The 16,777-nt window shown below is 39.6% G+C and overlaps 1 protein-coding gene across 13 annotated transcripts in view; it reads left to right on the forward strand.

Annotated features, from left to right (window-relative positions):
* The window catches only part of LOC129697259 (protein 4.1-like), a 114,098-nt gene that overhangs the window by 61,542 nt on the left and 35,779 nt on the right, over positions 1 to 16,777 (forward strand). For all 13 annotated transcript variants that reach the window (XM_055635624.1, XM_055635622.1, XM_055635616.1 and 10 more), the window contains exons 5-9: positions 5,322 to 5,364; positions 5,861 to 5,936; positions 9,066 to 9,284; positions 10,722 to 10,809; positions 16,102 to 16,254. In XM_055635624.1, coding sequence (XP_055491599.1) covers positions 5,322 to 5,364; positions 5,861 to 5,936; positions 9,066 to 9,284; positions 10,722 to 10,809; positions 16,102 to 16,254 — 579 coding nt within the window. The remainder of the gene's footprint in view (positions 1 to 5,321; positions 5,365 to 5,860; positions 5,937 to 9,065; positions 9,285 to 10,721; positions 10,810 to 16,101; positions 16,255 to 16,777) is intronic.

The raw sequence follows: 16,777 nt of genomic DNA on the forward strand, positions 1-16,777 counted from the left end.
TGCCCCAATTATTTTCGACTCCATGTCTTTCTCCATGGCAAAAACCAAGGTGTAATGCTCATTGAGGACCGTACCCATCCCCTGTGGCTCCACACTGAGTTGACTGCTTGGGTTCCTGAGTGGCCCCATTCTCTCCCTCATTATTCGTGACTCAAATAATAGTCGCATCCTCTCCAGGAAGCGACTGAAGGATGGTTTCCCCCTTACCGTACCCTCTTCCCCCCCCCCCCCCCCCCCCACATTATAAATAAACAACAAAAAAAACCATACTTCAAACGTAACAAAGAATAAAAAAGATACCGGACTGAAGGCGGAGGCAGCCAGTAACAGCGCCACCGGATGTCCGAATGCCTTATTCTTGACCAGAACCTCCGTTTCTTTTGACATCCAGGCTTCCGTATGCCAACCTGCTTTGCCCTTCGCTCTAACAGGAATATGCATGTCCTGGATGCTTGTCAGCACACTTTTAAAAACATCCCATTTTCCGCACGTTCCTTGTCCTTCAAAGAACCTGCTCCAGTCAACTAGAGTTATTTCCTATCTATACCTTCAAAGTTGGCCTTACCCTGATTTAGACTTTTAACTCGTGGGCCTGCCGTGTCCTTATCCATAACTATCTTAAATCTAATAAAACAGTGGTCGCTGGTCCTAAAAGCTCATCCATGAACACTTCACCCACTTCTATCTCCCAATTTTTTAAGACTAGATCAAGCATTGCCCTCTCCCACATATGGCCCTCTACAGATTGCACAAGGAAACTTTCCTGAACACATTTGACAAATTATGTAGTTATAAAATTAATATTTAAACATGTTTTAAACATGATTTTTAAAAGTGAATTTAAATAGCCTCGGCCAGTTTTCAGTATGTACACCTTTTCTGATGGGTGAAGAGAAGGGATGGTTGAGGAAAGAGAAACTTTGCCTAAGCTTAATAGTTTCAAGGATTCCTGAGATTCAAAGATAGTTAAAATTTGAAAGCTTAATAATAATTATATTAAACATGAACATTGAAAATTATGAAAGAAAATGCTGGGTTTATGATGCCTCAAATCCAAAATATTTAAATATTTTCTTAAAAACCACTGCTTGAGTGCACATTGTGCATGTTGGAAACGAAATGCAGTACTGAAAGATTTGCAATGGTTCCTGTGCTATTTTTTGTTCTCTCCTTTTCAGTATCTTTCAGTTTCATTCTCTTTCATGCATTTAGTATTGAGGCACTTAAAAGAGAATCATTTATTTTAACCACTGCAAATGAAAGCAAGTTCCACAATTGAACCACTGGTAAAGATGTTACCTCCACACTCTGAAAGTATTTTTCATTGATTTCTTTCATACCTTATGGATGATCTAAGTTTTAAATCAATGAGAAATGATGCAGATTTTGTAGTATTTTAATTTATGTTTATTTTAAGATAGGATCTTGGTAAAAGTAAACAAAAGTCTTATTTACAGTATGAGCATTCGTACATAACTGAAGTTTAATTGTGGTTTAACTGAATGAAGCTTGATTTTTGTAATATGACTTACAAAATGTGCTATCCTGAGTTGTAGGTGTTAACCAGAATTTGCTATATAGTTCAAAATGATCTGTCTGTCCTGCGCTAGCTCTAATTCTGTGGGTGCTATTGTTACTTTTTGGCAAATTTCTGATTTTTTTTTTGCTTCCTCCTCTGCAGTGGCTGTTGTTGACCGTGTTAAAATGCTAAAAATCTTTGACTTTTAGTGTGCTTTGCTGAATGCTTGATTTATTCTTCGCCTTATTCAATTGTCACAGGCAGCTATTTATTAACCAGCTGCTCTCAGCTGCAGCTGGATAGAATGTGAGCTGCATAGTTGCATTTCAAGCACCATTTAGTTGTGTCATAAGGCTGCGCACTGCGTTAGTTGTGGGGAGCTTATAGTTAAGTGTATTGTGAATTACTCCATTTTGCTTAATAGTGAGATGTTTTTGTCAAGTTACATTATTGTAAAAAGGAAAATGTTACAGTGCAATTTGCTGAATTGGTAGAGATCTGTGGTGAAAACAATCCTGATTCAGATTCAGATTCAATTTAATTGTCATGGTCAGTGTACAGTACAGAGACAACGAAATGCATTAAAGAAGAATTTCTGTACTGAAAGATAATTTAATATTAACTGTTTTAACATTCATATTGCCAATGCCCCAATATACACCAAAAACTGTACATGTTTTTATCTTGTGGTTTTCGGACTAGTTAGTATTGCACTTGGACGGGTGTGGGACGAAGAGTATTAGTACACAGACTAAAATTAATTGAGGGACATTTATTTTTACTACTGTATTTGTTTTTTAGTGTTATAAAAAAATATATACAGCAGTTTAGAAATAGTACATTAAATTTACTGGTACCTGACATTTTGGAATTTTTCAAGTAATTTACCACAAATCGTACTGATCTAGCTGTATATTTGAGCAGACATTTTGTGATGCATATTTGTGCACTGTTAGCAGCATAATACAGGTGAAATCTGAAGCAACTGAAAAAATTGGGGATTTTTAAAACTCAGGATAAAACCACTTCTAATATTTATAATCTTTTTAATTTGTTCTGCTTGCTTTGATTGGGCTCTGCTCTCAAGTACCCTGCCACTGGGCCCAAATCACAGGATGCAGCCGCTGTGATGTTTCTTTGAAATACATATATTTTCTTCAAATGTCCAGCATTAATTGAGTAAGCTGCTTTGTGTAGCCTAATTGAATAAAGGGAAATGTTTGGGCAAATTATTTGCACAGGGACTTTTTTTCCTGAATTTCTAGCTTTTATTAATATTGTACATGAGGTTGCTGTAATGAAATATGTCAAATAACAACAGAAAGTGAGATTGCAGGCCTATTGGTAGCAATGTTACAAAATTTTGAGATTTAAAAAATCAAGTCTGCAATTTATCCCATCAGATAAAGCATAACAATAAGTTTAATTTGACACCAAATTCATTTTCATATCTCAAGTATTAAAAAAGTTATGACCATTTTCATACTCGGAAATTAGCATCTTGTTCCCTATTGATTTTCAATGGACATTACAAAAAAGCTGTGATCTTGGATTGTCAAAAGCCCATTTCTTAAGGAAAGATTAACATTTTTAAATAGCCTGTGTCCAAAGATTATTCACAAATAATTCACAATATAACATGATTTTTATATCTAATTTACATTAATTTATAGGCCAAATGGAAGGAATTTAGTGTTCAATTGCTGTAAATAAATGCCCATTTAAATCGGCTTTCTAGTGGGTTCATGTGGAACGCGCTGGTTTAGAACGTTGACATAGCGCTGGATTAGTGCCCCCAAATGCCGAGAAAAATACTGCGGGATATAAAAAGCCCAAAATGAGCTACTCGCTATAGATAACTTGATATTCAGGGTTATATATATGCCCCATTTAATGTAAAAATAAGGTACATACCTTTAATTGTTTGCTTTATAAAACCCTGGGGCTGCGAGAGGTTGCGGAATGAAACAGTAATTTTAAAACTATTAGAACTATATTATCGAGGCCTATAAAACTAATAATACCTTTTGCGACCGGGTCTTGCAGCGATTTTTCGTTAATGATTTACTAGGCTGAACATGTGCGATTAGTACAGCCTAGTAAAAATCGCGTTTTAAACCCGCCCCCTCCAAACAGCGCCAAAATCGCGGCCATGGCTGAGGGCAGATTCCCAATGACGATTCAGGTAGGTTTTGTAACATACCTACTATTGGGATAACTTCTCGTAGCTGGTTGTAATGGTTTGTGTAAAACAATATTTTGTGTTTATAGAAATTTAATTTCAGTAGAAACCTGATGTAATTTTGATAAAATTCGAAGGGGAAATTGAGTTCTTCACTTCCTCAAAGATTTTAAATGCAGTAAATTATTATACTTCTCTGACATAATGGCAAATAAATGGGTGTGTTCAGTTTGCAGTTTCAATATTGAGAATCTGTTGGAGTGTAACATTTTTTTGTCTTAATTCTTAATTGTTCCTCGGATAGTAATGTTTTGATAGATAAACATTCTTCCCTAATGGGGGTTGAATTAATTAATTTTAAATTATGAAAATTGCTTATATAGGTGCAAGTAGTACCTACACATGATGCTAGATTATGCCAAATAGGAAAAATGGCAAGAATGGTAATATTGCATACTAAAACGTATGGGCATGTGAGTTTGTTTAAAACTCTCCTCATAGTTGTTCTAACTTTTATAAAATACTAGACCAAGTGCTGACCCGTTGGGTCAGCTCCCCCAACGCAATATTCCACCACTCACCCGTTCCCCCAACGCAATATTCCACCACTCACGCATAGTCCCCAACTGTGCAGGCGCGGCTCATTTTTCCTCATCCCCTAGCACTCCCTCCTCCTCTTCACCCTCCATCTTCAATCCCTAGAGGGGAAAGGGGGGGGGGGGGGGGGGGGGGGGGGAGCGAAGAAGGAGAGCTAGGGAGGGGTAGGGGGAGATGTGGAGAGAGGGAGGGGGGAATGAGAGTAGAGAGGTAGGGGCGAAAGAGGGAGTGTAGACGTGGCAACTACCCTCCCTACCCCCCTCCTCTCCCTCAATCCCCCCCATTCTCCGTCAATCCCCTCACTCTCCGTCAATCCCCTCACTCTCCGTCAATCCCCAACACTCTCCCTCAATCCCCCCCACTCTCCCTCAATCCCCCCCACTCTCCCTCAATCCCCTCACTCTCCCTCAATCCCCCCCCCCACTCTCCCTCAACCCCCCCCACCCTCCCTCAACCCCCCCCCCACCCCACTCTCCCTCAACCCCCCCACCACTCTCCCTCAACCCCCCCCCTCTCTCCCTCAACCTCCCAACTCTCCCCGCAACCCCCCCCCCCCCCCCCCCCCCCCCCCCCCCCCACTTATAGATCGCGAGCTAAAGCATAAAATGTTCAGTGAAAGTGATCTCTGCTTCGAGGGGGAAAATGTGAATCAGAATATGTAAAAATCCTGTGAAAGTTGGCATTTTTAAAGCTTTAATTGCGAATATAGGATGAAATATTCATTCAGGCTGTTCTCTGCGAGCTGAGCCATTATGATGTCATCATTTGAAGCTGGTGGTTTTAATTTCAGTCTTTTGATGATTTTTAACTTTAATCAGTTATGTCGAGAAATAAAGTATGATGTGATCCCGGCCTCGACGGGAAAAATGTCAACCGGAATATGTAAAAATGTTATCGTTACCGCGTAGTTTTTTCGCGAAGTTGTGAAACCACATATAAACACCAACAAGATCATAGTTTTAATAAGTATATGATAGATTGTTATTGCATTGATTCATTCTGAAGTATTATTCTGTCTTTTAGAATTGGTTGGACCCTGCCAAGGAAATAAAGAAACAAATTCGAAGTGAGTACATTGCCTGATCGGCCATAGTGTGACTAGGGGCATTGAAGATTGATTTGCATGAGCAAACACTGGTATCTTGCATTGCAAGATGTATTCCTAGAAATGAGAACGCTATCAGTATCAGAGGTAAAACAGTTCTTTTTAGTAATATATACAAAGAGAACTGTATTACTGACAGTGCTGCAGCGCCAAGAATATGGTGCAAATTCCACAGGTTGTCTCTAGTTTACGGACGCCTGTCTTGCATACTGCCGTACAAACAAATAAGGGACTGGTGGGATGGGTTTGCTAGCTGCTACGGGGCTGGGTACGCACTGACATAAGATGTTGATGCGTTTAATTTTGGTTTGTCATAGCTTATGGATGAAGTCGAATAACACAGCTAACTGAAATTGTGTAATTATACAGTCTTAGATATGTGCAGTGACAGTGAAGCATTTAAAACATTTTCTCTTGGCCACATGTCATTTTAAAATAGAATTGTATGTAATTGCAGGTTGTGCTTGGCACTTTAATTTTAATGTAAAATTCTACCCTCCGGATCCTTCACAACTAACTGAAGACATCACAAGGTATAAATTCATCAGATTAGTTAAATTCTTATGAAAGTAATTAAATAAAAACTAATTTAGTAATCTATATATTTTAAACAAACTTTTATAACGTATTAAAAAATATTACATTTACTAAAATATGTCCTAATGCGATGATACATTCTAGGGCATGATTGCCAAATGCAAATAATATATTTAAAATAATTGCAGGTGTGTATTGAAAGAACCTGACCAATTTGTGCTGCCTGTTGCCAAACAATCCAAACTGAATTGCCAATAATTGTTCATTCAAACTGAACCTGTGAGCACAAGCTGAGAGTCTTGAGTGACAAGTGACGATTGTCGCTGGATCTGTCAATCTATTATGTTCCTGCGGCAGATCCAGAGTTGACATTCCTCAGCTTTATGCTGGGAAAATTACTACTCTGATCATAGCCAAATCTAGAATCCCTGTGGAAATCAGTGGCGTCTTTGATTAAACATAGGATCTCACACTTCACTGATTTCAATGGGACTTCTTGTCTTGTGAAATATGATGCAACAGGTCTTTCAAATTATTTTAGTTTGTTGATCCTTCAAATTATTTTGAAGTTTCCAATTAACATTTTGAAGTAATTATTTTAATTTAACTTTAGTAGTTTTTGAAGGTAGACACAAAATGCTGGCGTAACTCAGCAGGACAGGCTGCATCTCTGGAGAAAAGGAATGGGTGACGTTTCGGGTTGAGACTCTTCTTCAGTAGTTTTAGTTGGTTTTGAATGTCTCTGAAAATCGACATTTAAAATGTTAAAGAATTTGAAAGCGACATGGTTTGGGTCATTCTGCCAAAAGCTTTTGGGGGATTTCTGGAACTGCCTCTGCAGTCTGCCATTTGAGACATGGTCATCTTCCAGTTATCGTTGACCAACTCATTGGGGGGAGGTAGTTAGGGGTTAGGCAGGAGTGGCACATGTGCAAATTGTGGCTGATCGTCCAATTCAGATCCAATTTCCCCTCAAATTTCATGATCCTTTTAGTTGTAATGTCCTTCATTGTTGCAATCCTCATTCATTCCTTCACAACACTTTGGATCTTTATCAGAAAAACGACCATGGTTCAGGAATGCAACTTCATAAGGTCATAAGTGATAAGAGTAGAATTAAGCCATTCGGCCCATCAAATCATGGCTGATCTACCTCTCTCTCCTAACCCCATTCTCCTGTCTTCTCCCTATAACCTCTGTACTAATCAACAATCTATTGCTGACTTAAAAATATCCACTGACTTGGCCTCCACAGCCTTCTGTGGGAAAGAGTTCCACAGATTCACTGACCAAAGAAAATTATCATCTCCTTCTTAAAATAACGTATTTTAATTCTGAGGCTATGACTTCTAGTCCTAGACTCTCCCGCTAATCACTATTGACTAGTGGAAACATCCTCTTCACATCCACTCTGTCCAAGCCTTTTACAATTTTGTGTGTTTAAATGAGATCCTCCCTCATTCTTCTAAACTCCAGCGAGGAATCCTGCATCAGCACTCCCAAGTCCCTTTGCACCTCCGATTTCTGGATTCTCTCATTTAGAAAAGAGTCTACGCCATTATTCCTACTACTAAAATGCTTGACTCCACACTTTGCTACACTGTATTCCATCTGCCATTTCTCTGCCCACTCTCCCAACCTGTCCAAGTCCTTCTGCAGAATCCCTGCTTTCTCTACACGACCTGCCCTTCCACCGATCCGTATCATCCACAAACTTGGCCACAAAGCCTGCAATCCCCTCGTCCAAATAATTAATATACCAGGTTAAGTGGTTCCCGCACCGACCCTTGTGGACCTTCTAATCACTTTTTCAATGATGGGTATATGGAACGAACTGCTGGAGGAGATAGTTGAGGCAGAAACAATAAGATTTGGACACGTATATGGATAGGAAAGGTTGAGGGATATAAGGGACTGAAGTCTCAGACAAGCTGTACAGGACTCTGGAAATGATCTGCCCACTTTTCTGTATTTGTTGGTTTATAAATACTGATCCACTCTAGTGATGAATGTTCTTCAGTTAACTAGCAGTTTCAGAGTCCTACAGCATGGATCCAGGCCCTTAGGTCCAACTTGCCCACACTATATTCAACGTCCCATCTACCTCAATTTGGCCCACATCCCTCCAAACCTGTCCTGTCCATGTACCTGTCGAAATGTTGCAATAGTACCAGCCTCGGCTACCTCCTCTGGCAACTCGTTCCATACACCCACTTTTGTGTGAAAAGGTTACCCCTCAGATTCTTATTTAATCTTGCTTCCCTCACCTTAAACCTATGTCCTCTAGTTCCTGATTCCCCTACACTGGGCAAGAGACTCTGTGCATCTACCCGATCTATTCCTCTTATAATTTTATACGCCTTTATAATAGACAATAGGTGCAGGAGTAGGCCATACGTCCCTTCAAGCCAGCACCGCCATTCAATGTGATTTTTAGCTGATCATCCACAATCAGTATCCCGTTCCTGCCTTCTCCTCATATCCCCTGACTCCGCTATCTTCAAGAGCCCTATTTAGCTCTCTCTTGAAAGTTTCCAGAGAACCGGCCTCCACCGCCCTCTGAGGCAGAGAATTCCACAGACTCGCAGCTCTCTGTGTGAAAAAGTGTTTCCTCATCTCCTTTCTAAACAGCTTACCCCTTATTAAACTGTGGCCCCTGGTTCTGGACTCCCCCAACACCGGGAACATGTTTCCTGCCTCTAGCGTGTCCAAACCCTTAATAATTTTATGTTTCAATAAGATCCCCTCCCATCCTTCTAAATTCCAGAGTATACAAGCCCAGCCGCTCCATTCTCTCAGCATATGACAGTCAATGATCACCCCTCATCCTCCTGCGCTCTAAGGAATAGAGTCCTAACTTGCTCAACCTCTCCCCATAGCTCAGACCCTCGAGTCTTCTGCAAGTTACAACAGAATATTTGCAATACTGTTTTTATTTGTTGTGAGATCCATTCCCTGTAAAAACTCAAGCCATAATGTATGAATAAGGATGAATAAAATTAAAAAGGTGAGATTAAGATGGACTCGAATCATACAAAATTAAGTGTATTTATTGAATTAAACTATACAATTCTTGGTTTAAATGTGAGTTTAAGAAACGGTTGAGAATCCGTTATCTCTTGCAGATATTACTTGTGCCTTCAACTCCGCCAAGATATCGTATCTGGTCGTTTGCCATGTTCTTTTGTAACTCATGCCCTTCTTGGTTCCTGCGCATTGCAAGCGGAACTTGGAGATTATGATGCCAATGAACACAAAGCAGGCTACGTTACAGAATTGCAGTTTTCTCCAAACCAGACAAAAGAATTGGAAGAGAAAATCTCTGAACTGCATAAAACACACAGGTAGAAATTAGTCACAGTTGCATGCAAAGCATATTTACTTAAGTAATCAAACACTTATAGTAAATCATAAAGATAGCAGTGTGAAAATGACTGAAGCACTTATCTGATGGCCTATTTAAATAATAATATACTTTGGAATGTATGTCCTAGCAAAATGTTGAAATGTAATTTTTAGCCGGTATAGTTTTCTTTTGAAAATCAAAAAGCTGCACGTACAGAAAATACACAATAAGAATAGAAAATGCTGGAAACCCTCAACAATGCTGGCAAAGTCTGTGGAATGAGGAACAGTTAGTTTAGGGTTGAAGGCATTTCATCAAAACATGGAAAGAGAAAACCTGTAAGTTTCAGAAAGGGTTGGTGAAGGATGGTTTGTCTTGGTGACTATTGATGAAGCCATCTGATAAATTAGTGAGAGCCATCAGGTGAGTGAAAAACAAAGGAACATGTAGAAGCTAATAAATGCAGTTCAAAGTTTTAGGAAACGCATGCAGATCAAAAGTGTCAGTGGAGAGAGAAAAACCTGAGTAAATATTATTAATTACTACAATCGAACTGGCCATTTCTGATGCAGAGAAAGTGAGTTATGTAACATTGATGAAATCTATATTAAATCTTGAGGACTGTAACATGCATATTGAAAGATCTTACTCAAAGTTACATTGGTCTTAAGTGTAGAAAGCCATAAAGAGTGCTCAGAGTGCGATAGATAAATGAAACGACAGGCTACTGCAGGCTTGGTTACCCCAGAAGACAATAAAGATGCTCTGCAAAGCAGTCTCTGTTCAGTGCTCAAAAGTGGAAGAGATCACATTATGAACACTAAATGAAATGCACTAAATTGGAAGAAGTGCAAGGGAGTTGCCAGCTAAGACTGTATTGCATACTTAACCAATCTCCCCACAATAAAAAATAAATTGCAGATAGACACAAAATGCTGGAGTAACTCAACGGGACAGGCAGCATCTCTGGAGATAAGGAATGGGTGATGTTTTAGATTGAGACCCTTTTAAATTGCTATGGCTTTACGCTCATTCCAGCTGATAAGCTTGGGCAGCATTTTAAACCATTTGAGAGATGTGCTTAATTAACAATAAATTCAGGTGACTCAAATGTCAAGTTTTAATGTACTTACATATCAAGTAAAACAAGTAAGGTGCAACAATTGAAAATGTTCTCTCGTATCTTAATTCTGAAATGATTAGTGTTTTACACTGTTATTCAGTGTAATTTAGCTCAATTATGCTTGTACTGTTCAAATCATATACATTACAGATAATTGACCTATGATATTAGTGGATTTAAATTAATGCATTTTAATCTCATTTAAAAAAATTTAAATGGGAAATCTGTGAACTTTAATAGTTCTTTTTTTAAACCGAATTTACCACTTAATTTTATGCTGCCTTTACAGTGGATTTCTTGTTTCCTTACCAGGGGTTTAACTCCAGCCCAGGCTGATGCTCAATTTCTGGAAAATGCCAAAATGCTTTCCATGTATGGTGTAGACTTGCACCATGCAAAGGTAATTAGTTACTACTTGGTTAAACAATTATGGAGGAAGGGAAGAGAGGTGCTAGGTTGACAAAATCAAGTTGAGTGTCAAATCACAGTACTTGTGATAATATATTACAGCATTTGGTGTTCATTTCAAATCATTTTGATCCTTTGCTATCTATCATTGGAATACGCAGCAAACACTTGTGGTTGTGTTTCAAATATAAAGTAGTCACTCCTTGTTCTGTTTTCCTTTTGATTATTTTGCTGCTAACGTCTACATATTCACACACAGCCAGTAAAATTAACCTGTATATGTTCAATGCAAAGAAATTGAGGTATACAAAATTCATCATTTGTATTGCAGTCACATAATAGCTTGAATCACACTTGCTTTTTCCAGAGAGTTTAATGACTATTAGAAATGGCTGACAAGGCATTTGGTCCTCTGGGTATACAAGGAGTTACCATTCATGGGCTGTTCTTCTTTATCTGACAACTGTAGCAGAAAAGCGTTGAGAATGCTGCGAGCCTTAAACCCACAGGAATAACTACTCTGTGCCAAGTACAATTTGAGCCGTTGTTTTGCAGTAAGTCTGCATTGTTTGTCATCAAGTCCTGCTAACATGCTCCACCCAGCTCATTCAACTCGTTCTCTCAGAGATCATGAAGCAGCCCACACACTGAGAGTAGCAAAGATATATGCACGTATGAATTAGGAGAATTGGTTCATTTGGCCCTTCAGTATGCTTTGCCATTTAATAAGATTGTGGCTGATTTGACTAACCTTATCTTCATATTCCTGTCTAGTCATGGTAACCATTCACCCACTTACCAAGAACCTGTCTATCTCTGACTTAAAAATATTCAGGTTACTGCCACTGTTCTTTGAGGAAGTGAGTTTCAAACTCATTACTTTCTGAAATGGGTATAATAAATATACTGCTTCTATCTTAACTAAGTGAGTTTGGCATGGGTAAGTATGGATATTGAATAATAAAAGGCAAAATTAGGTACTTCCTTGATCAGCAAGTGAATGAATGGTTATCAGGTACGGGTGGGACTGTGGAGTTGTGGTTGCAATCAGAAGAACTAAGCATATTCAGTGGCTGTGTAGGATTGAAGGGGCTGAGTTGCCCACCGCTCTTAATTTGCATGCTTGTATTTTCCTGACTTTGTGATATTGTTCCTTTGTAGCGAGGACTGAATCCTGGAACTTCTCACTTTGTAATATGATGGGAGTACTTGATTAAGTGGACTGCAGATATTCAGGATGGTGTCTCACTATCACCACCATGAGGGCTGGTGAGGATGGGCAATAAATATGGTGATTTGTCAGCAATACCCAGATTCCATAAGTAAAAGTAGTGAAATTAATTAAAAGTGATTTAGGATTTAAAAAAAAAGAGAAATTGCCAAATGATAGTGAGTGACAAATTTTAAGTACAAATTTGCCTATTAGACAACCAGCATAGAATAATAGTGAAAAGTTATATTTTTTAGACTGGCAAGAGACGTGATGTTCTCTAGCTGTGTTCAGACTTTTTAGTTTTATACAGTGGTGTTAGATGTTCATGTGCATGAAGGTGAAAGTTGAAGCCATAGTTTTAGTTTGATTTTTTTTTAAAAGGTGATTATTGGCCAGTGCAAAAAAAATCTCCTAAATCAATGGGTTAGACCACACTGGTGAGACCACTTTTTCACACGGATAAAATGCATTGACGAAAGTTTGGACAAGATATACTATGGCTAAGAGATTTTAGTTATGTGGTGAAATGGGGCTCCTTATCCCAGAGGCTTAACGATGAGTTTATCAAATAACTTTTTTTTCCAGAATAAAAGTGACTGTAGCTGGAGAATACTATTTTCTGATTTTGCAAAGATTAGAATTTTGTGCATCATGATCTGTATCATGCCACTTGACGGAGCATTGTAAGCTATTTAATAAATCCTTTCAAAAGAACATGAGCATGGATATTTTTAAAGCAGAGATAGGTCGATTCTTGATTAGTACGGGTGCCGGGCTATGGGGAGAAGGCACGAGAATGGGGTTAGGAGGGAGAAATAGATCAACCATGATTGAATGGCGAAGTAGACTTGATGGACCAAATGGTCTAATTCTGCTCCTATCACTTATGACATGAGCGTATGATAAGTCCTACCGGGGAGGTAGGATTAATTGAATAGCTGCAATCAGTGCAACATTTGAATGCCGTTAAGGAGCCTCCCACAAAACTGCTCTCAATTAGTATTGAGGGGAAAATGCTCCAGGAAATATGAGGAAAATAACAAACTGTTGGAGGTATCCGGTGGGTCAAGCAGGATTGGTGCAGGCGAAGGAGAGGTCAACGTTTCATGTCAAGACACTACATCAGAAAAAGTTAGGAGTGTGATGGAATATTCTTTCCTTCGTGAGTACAATTCCAACTACTGTCAAGTAGCTCTACACCATCCAGGACAAGGCAGCCAGTTTGATTTAAGCCCAGTCCTGCACTGCAGATATTCACCTGCTGGGTTCCAAAGAGCAGTTCTATGCCTTCGACCTTCGAAAGGGCCAGGAAAGAGGGACAACAGAAGTCTCTCCAGGTGATTCAGAGGTTCACATGCACGTCCTCTAACCTCATCTGGTGTTCCCGATATGGCCTCCTGTACATCGGTGAGTCCAAGCGTAGACACTGCAATGGTTTTACCAGGCACTTGCGCTCGGCCTGCCAAAGCCCATTGGATCTCCCAGGGCTGACCATTTTAACTCCTCCATTAACAGATTGTCTGTGTGAGGCCAGATGCAAACTTGAGCAGCATCTCGTATTCCGCACGGGTAACTTACAAACCAGCGGTATGAACACTGAATTCTCCAATTTAGGTAACCACTAACAATCCCAACCAACCTCCATGCTTTCTCTCCCTAACTCCCCCTTGCCCGCAGATGGACTCGTACATATTTCTCCCCCCCCCCCCCCCCCCCCCCCCCCCCCCCCCCCCCCCCCCCCCCCCCCCCCCCCCCCCCCCCCCCCCCCCATCCTTTCTCTGGCTTCACAATTTGAAACTCTTTAATCATCCTTTAATATACTTGTATATATATTTTATTCACAATAGTAAAAAGTCCAGGACTGCATCAGGGTGCAGTCCCTCACCTTCAGGGCATGTGCAGTGGCTCTGTCGATTTCGGGCTTCTCCCGGCAGCTTGGTCCTGGTCTTTAAAGGAGGAAGCATGGCAATCTCACACCTTCTGCATTAATCTTTGGCCTTTGTTGCAACTTTCGACCTAACAATTCTACCTCACCTGTGTCCACCTATTACCAGTCACTGTGTCCTGCCTCTTCTCCCAGATTTATTTTTCCATAGCCCCTCCATCACTATCAGTCTAAAGAAGGATCCCCTCCCAAAACATCACCTATCCATGTTCTCCAGAGATGCTTCCAGACTTGCTGAGTTTCTCCAGCATTTTGTGTTATATTGTGCAAACCAGCTTCTGCAGTTCCTTGTTTCTGTTGCACGAGAATATCATTACCTGCAGTTGCTCTTCAAAGTTGCATGTTCCTGACTTGGAATTATATCACTAATTTCATTACTAAGTTTAAGTTCTAGAATTATTTCTGCAATGGTTTGTGGGAGTAATTTCCCTTCAAATATTGCAGTGATTCAAGAATGTGGTTCATTAGAAGCAGAGTCTTGATTGAAACATTGGTTATCCCTTTACCACCTCAGATGCTTCGTGACGCACTAATTTCCTTCAGTTTGTTTATTTTCCCCTAGATTACAGCATTTGCAGTCTTTTGTGACTTCAGTGGTTAGAAATGGGCAGCGTGGTGACCCAGTGGTAGAGTTTCTGCCTTACAGTGCCAGAGACTCGAGTTTGATCCTGACCGTGGGTGCTATCTGAATGGAGTTTGTACTTTCTCCCCGTGACCCGAGTGAGTTTTCTTCGGTTGCTCCGGTTTTCTCCCACACTCTAAAGATGTACAGGTTTGTAGGTTAATTGGCTTCGGTAAAAATTGTAAATTGTCCAGAGTGTGTGTAGAATAGTGTTAGTGTGCGGGGATCGCTGGTTGGCATGGACTGTTTCTGCATTGTATCTCAAACTAAACTAAATTAATCATTGCTTGCACAAAGGAAGATAGCTGTAGTTGTTGAAAGCTGATCATCCTAGCTCTCCAGCAAGACAGAATCTAGCCATCAACGCTTGATGTTCAATGGTATTGCCACGACAAGACTCCCACCCTCAACATCCTGAGGAATACTGTTGATCAAAAAATCAAGTGGACCAACCACGCCTTGGTAACATCAGACACTGGATATATGCTGGGTAATATTCACTACTGACTTTACAAATTCCCCCCGCCATTTACAAGGGACGTCAGAACTGTGGGGGAATATTCTCCCACTCTTAGATGAAATGCAGCTCCATTTACTGTCAAATTGCATGACGCCACCACAACAATACAGCTCGTTTAATTGCCACTCAATCAATTATCCTGAAAATCCATTCCTTATGCCACTATCCATTCCTTATGCCACCAAGCATTGCAGTTATTCACCTCGGCTGCTCCAGTAGCACCTCCAATGCCTCCATCCTCTACTATCATGAACAACAAAGGAATGGCAATACAATTACAGTTGTCTAAAGAAGAGTCCCAACCCGAAGAGTGGTCTGTCCATTCACTCCAAGTCTGATGGACCTGATGAGTCCCAGCATCTGCAGTCTCATGTGTCTCCAGAACACAATTATCTGCAGTTTATCTTCAGAGTCGTACATCATTCCTGACTTGTAAATATATTGCTATTATTTTTGTTGTTACTTCATCTGTCCTGGAACTCCCCTCAACATCATTGTGCGAATACCTTCATTACAAATGCAACAGCAGTTCAAAAATAGGTTTACTAGCAATTTCTCTAGGACATTTCAGGATGGATGATCAATGCTGGCCAAATTCTGGAGAATGGTGACACGGGATGAGGAGAAAAGCATGAGTGGCGTGAAAATAAATTTTACATTTGAATTTACATCCTGAGTATGAGCCAAAAATTTGAGATAATGAAGAAGGATCCTAATAAAATGTCATCTATCCATTCCCTCCACAAATACTACCTGACCTACTGAGTTCCTCCAACACTGTTTTGTACACCTATAGATGTTCGTCATGTTGGCTTTCCTTTATAAAATATTAAATAATATGAACTATATGCTGAAGATTTTTGTATTTCAAAAGACTATAATTGTCTACTAGCTTCATATAACAATTGGCCTTTAAATTCAAGGTACCATAAAGCAAAGTTCATATTTTAACAAACTTTACTGTTTTCCTGTTGACTTTCATAGGATTCAGAAGGAGTGGATATTATGTTGGGTGTATGTGCAAATGGACTGCTCATCTACAAAGATCGTCTCAGGATTAACCGCTTTGCTTGGCCAAAGATTCTTAAAATTTCTTACAAGCGAAGCAATTTCTATATTAAAATTCGACCTGGAGAAGTAAGAATTTATCCAATATATAGTTTGATTAAATGTTGAATTAAGGCTAATAGAATACTATTCAGTCATGAGTGAAAATTGGAAATGTATTCATTAAATCCTCGAGTGAGGATCATTCCAAAATACACAGAGCATAGAAATACCCGAGTAGAATTAAAATTAATCCATATAAACAGCAAAAGGACTGACAGCTCCACCATTTCGCTTGAGAAAGAGATGCGAAAGGAAGACGGTGATTACTATTTTGTTGGATGTGGTTTCCTATAAAATGTCGACCCTATAACTGGTGAAGAAAAGCACTACTCTTCATAGCACTATGTTTCAACCTCATCAGTAAATGCGCACAAACCTGTCATGGATTTGCCAGTGAAATTTTCCTCTAACCTAGTGTAGTCTTGGCTACTCCATCCATTTAAGGTTCACTCTCTGATGCTTTCTTTACATTTGTTTTCCTTCAAGGGAGCTCGATACATTGCATGTACCCAGTGCAACAATTGGTTGTACAAACGATCATAATTTTAAT

The sequence above is a fragment of the Leucoraja erinacea genome, chromosome 5 (genome assembly GCF_028641065.1).
Source record: "Leucoraja erinacea ecotype New England chromosome 5, Leri_hhj_1, whole genome shotgun sequence".
Lineage (NCBI taxonomy): Eukaryota > Metazoa > Chordata > Chondrichthyes > Rajiformes > Rajidae > Leucoraja > Leucoraja erinaceus.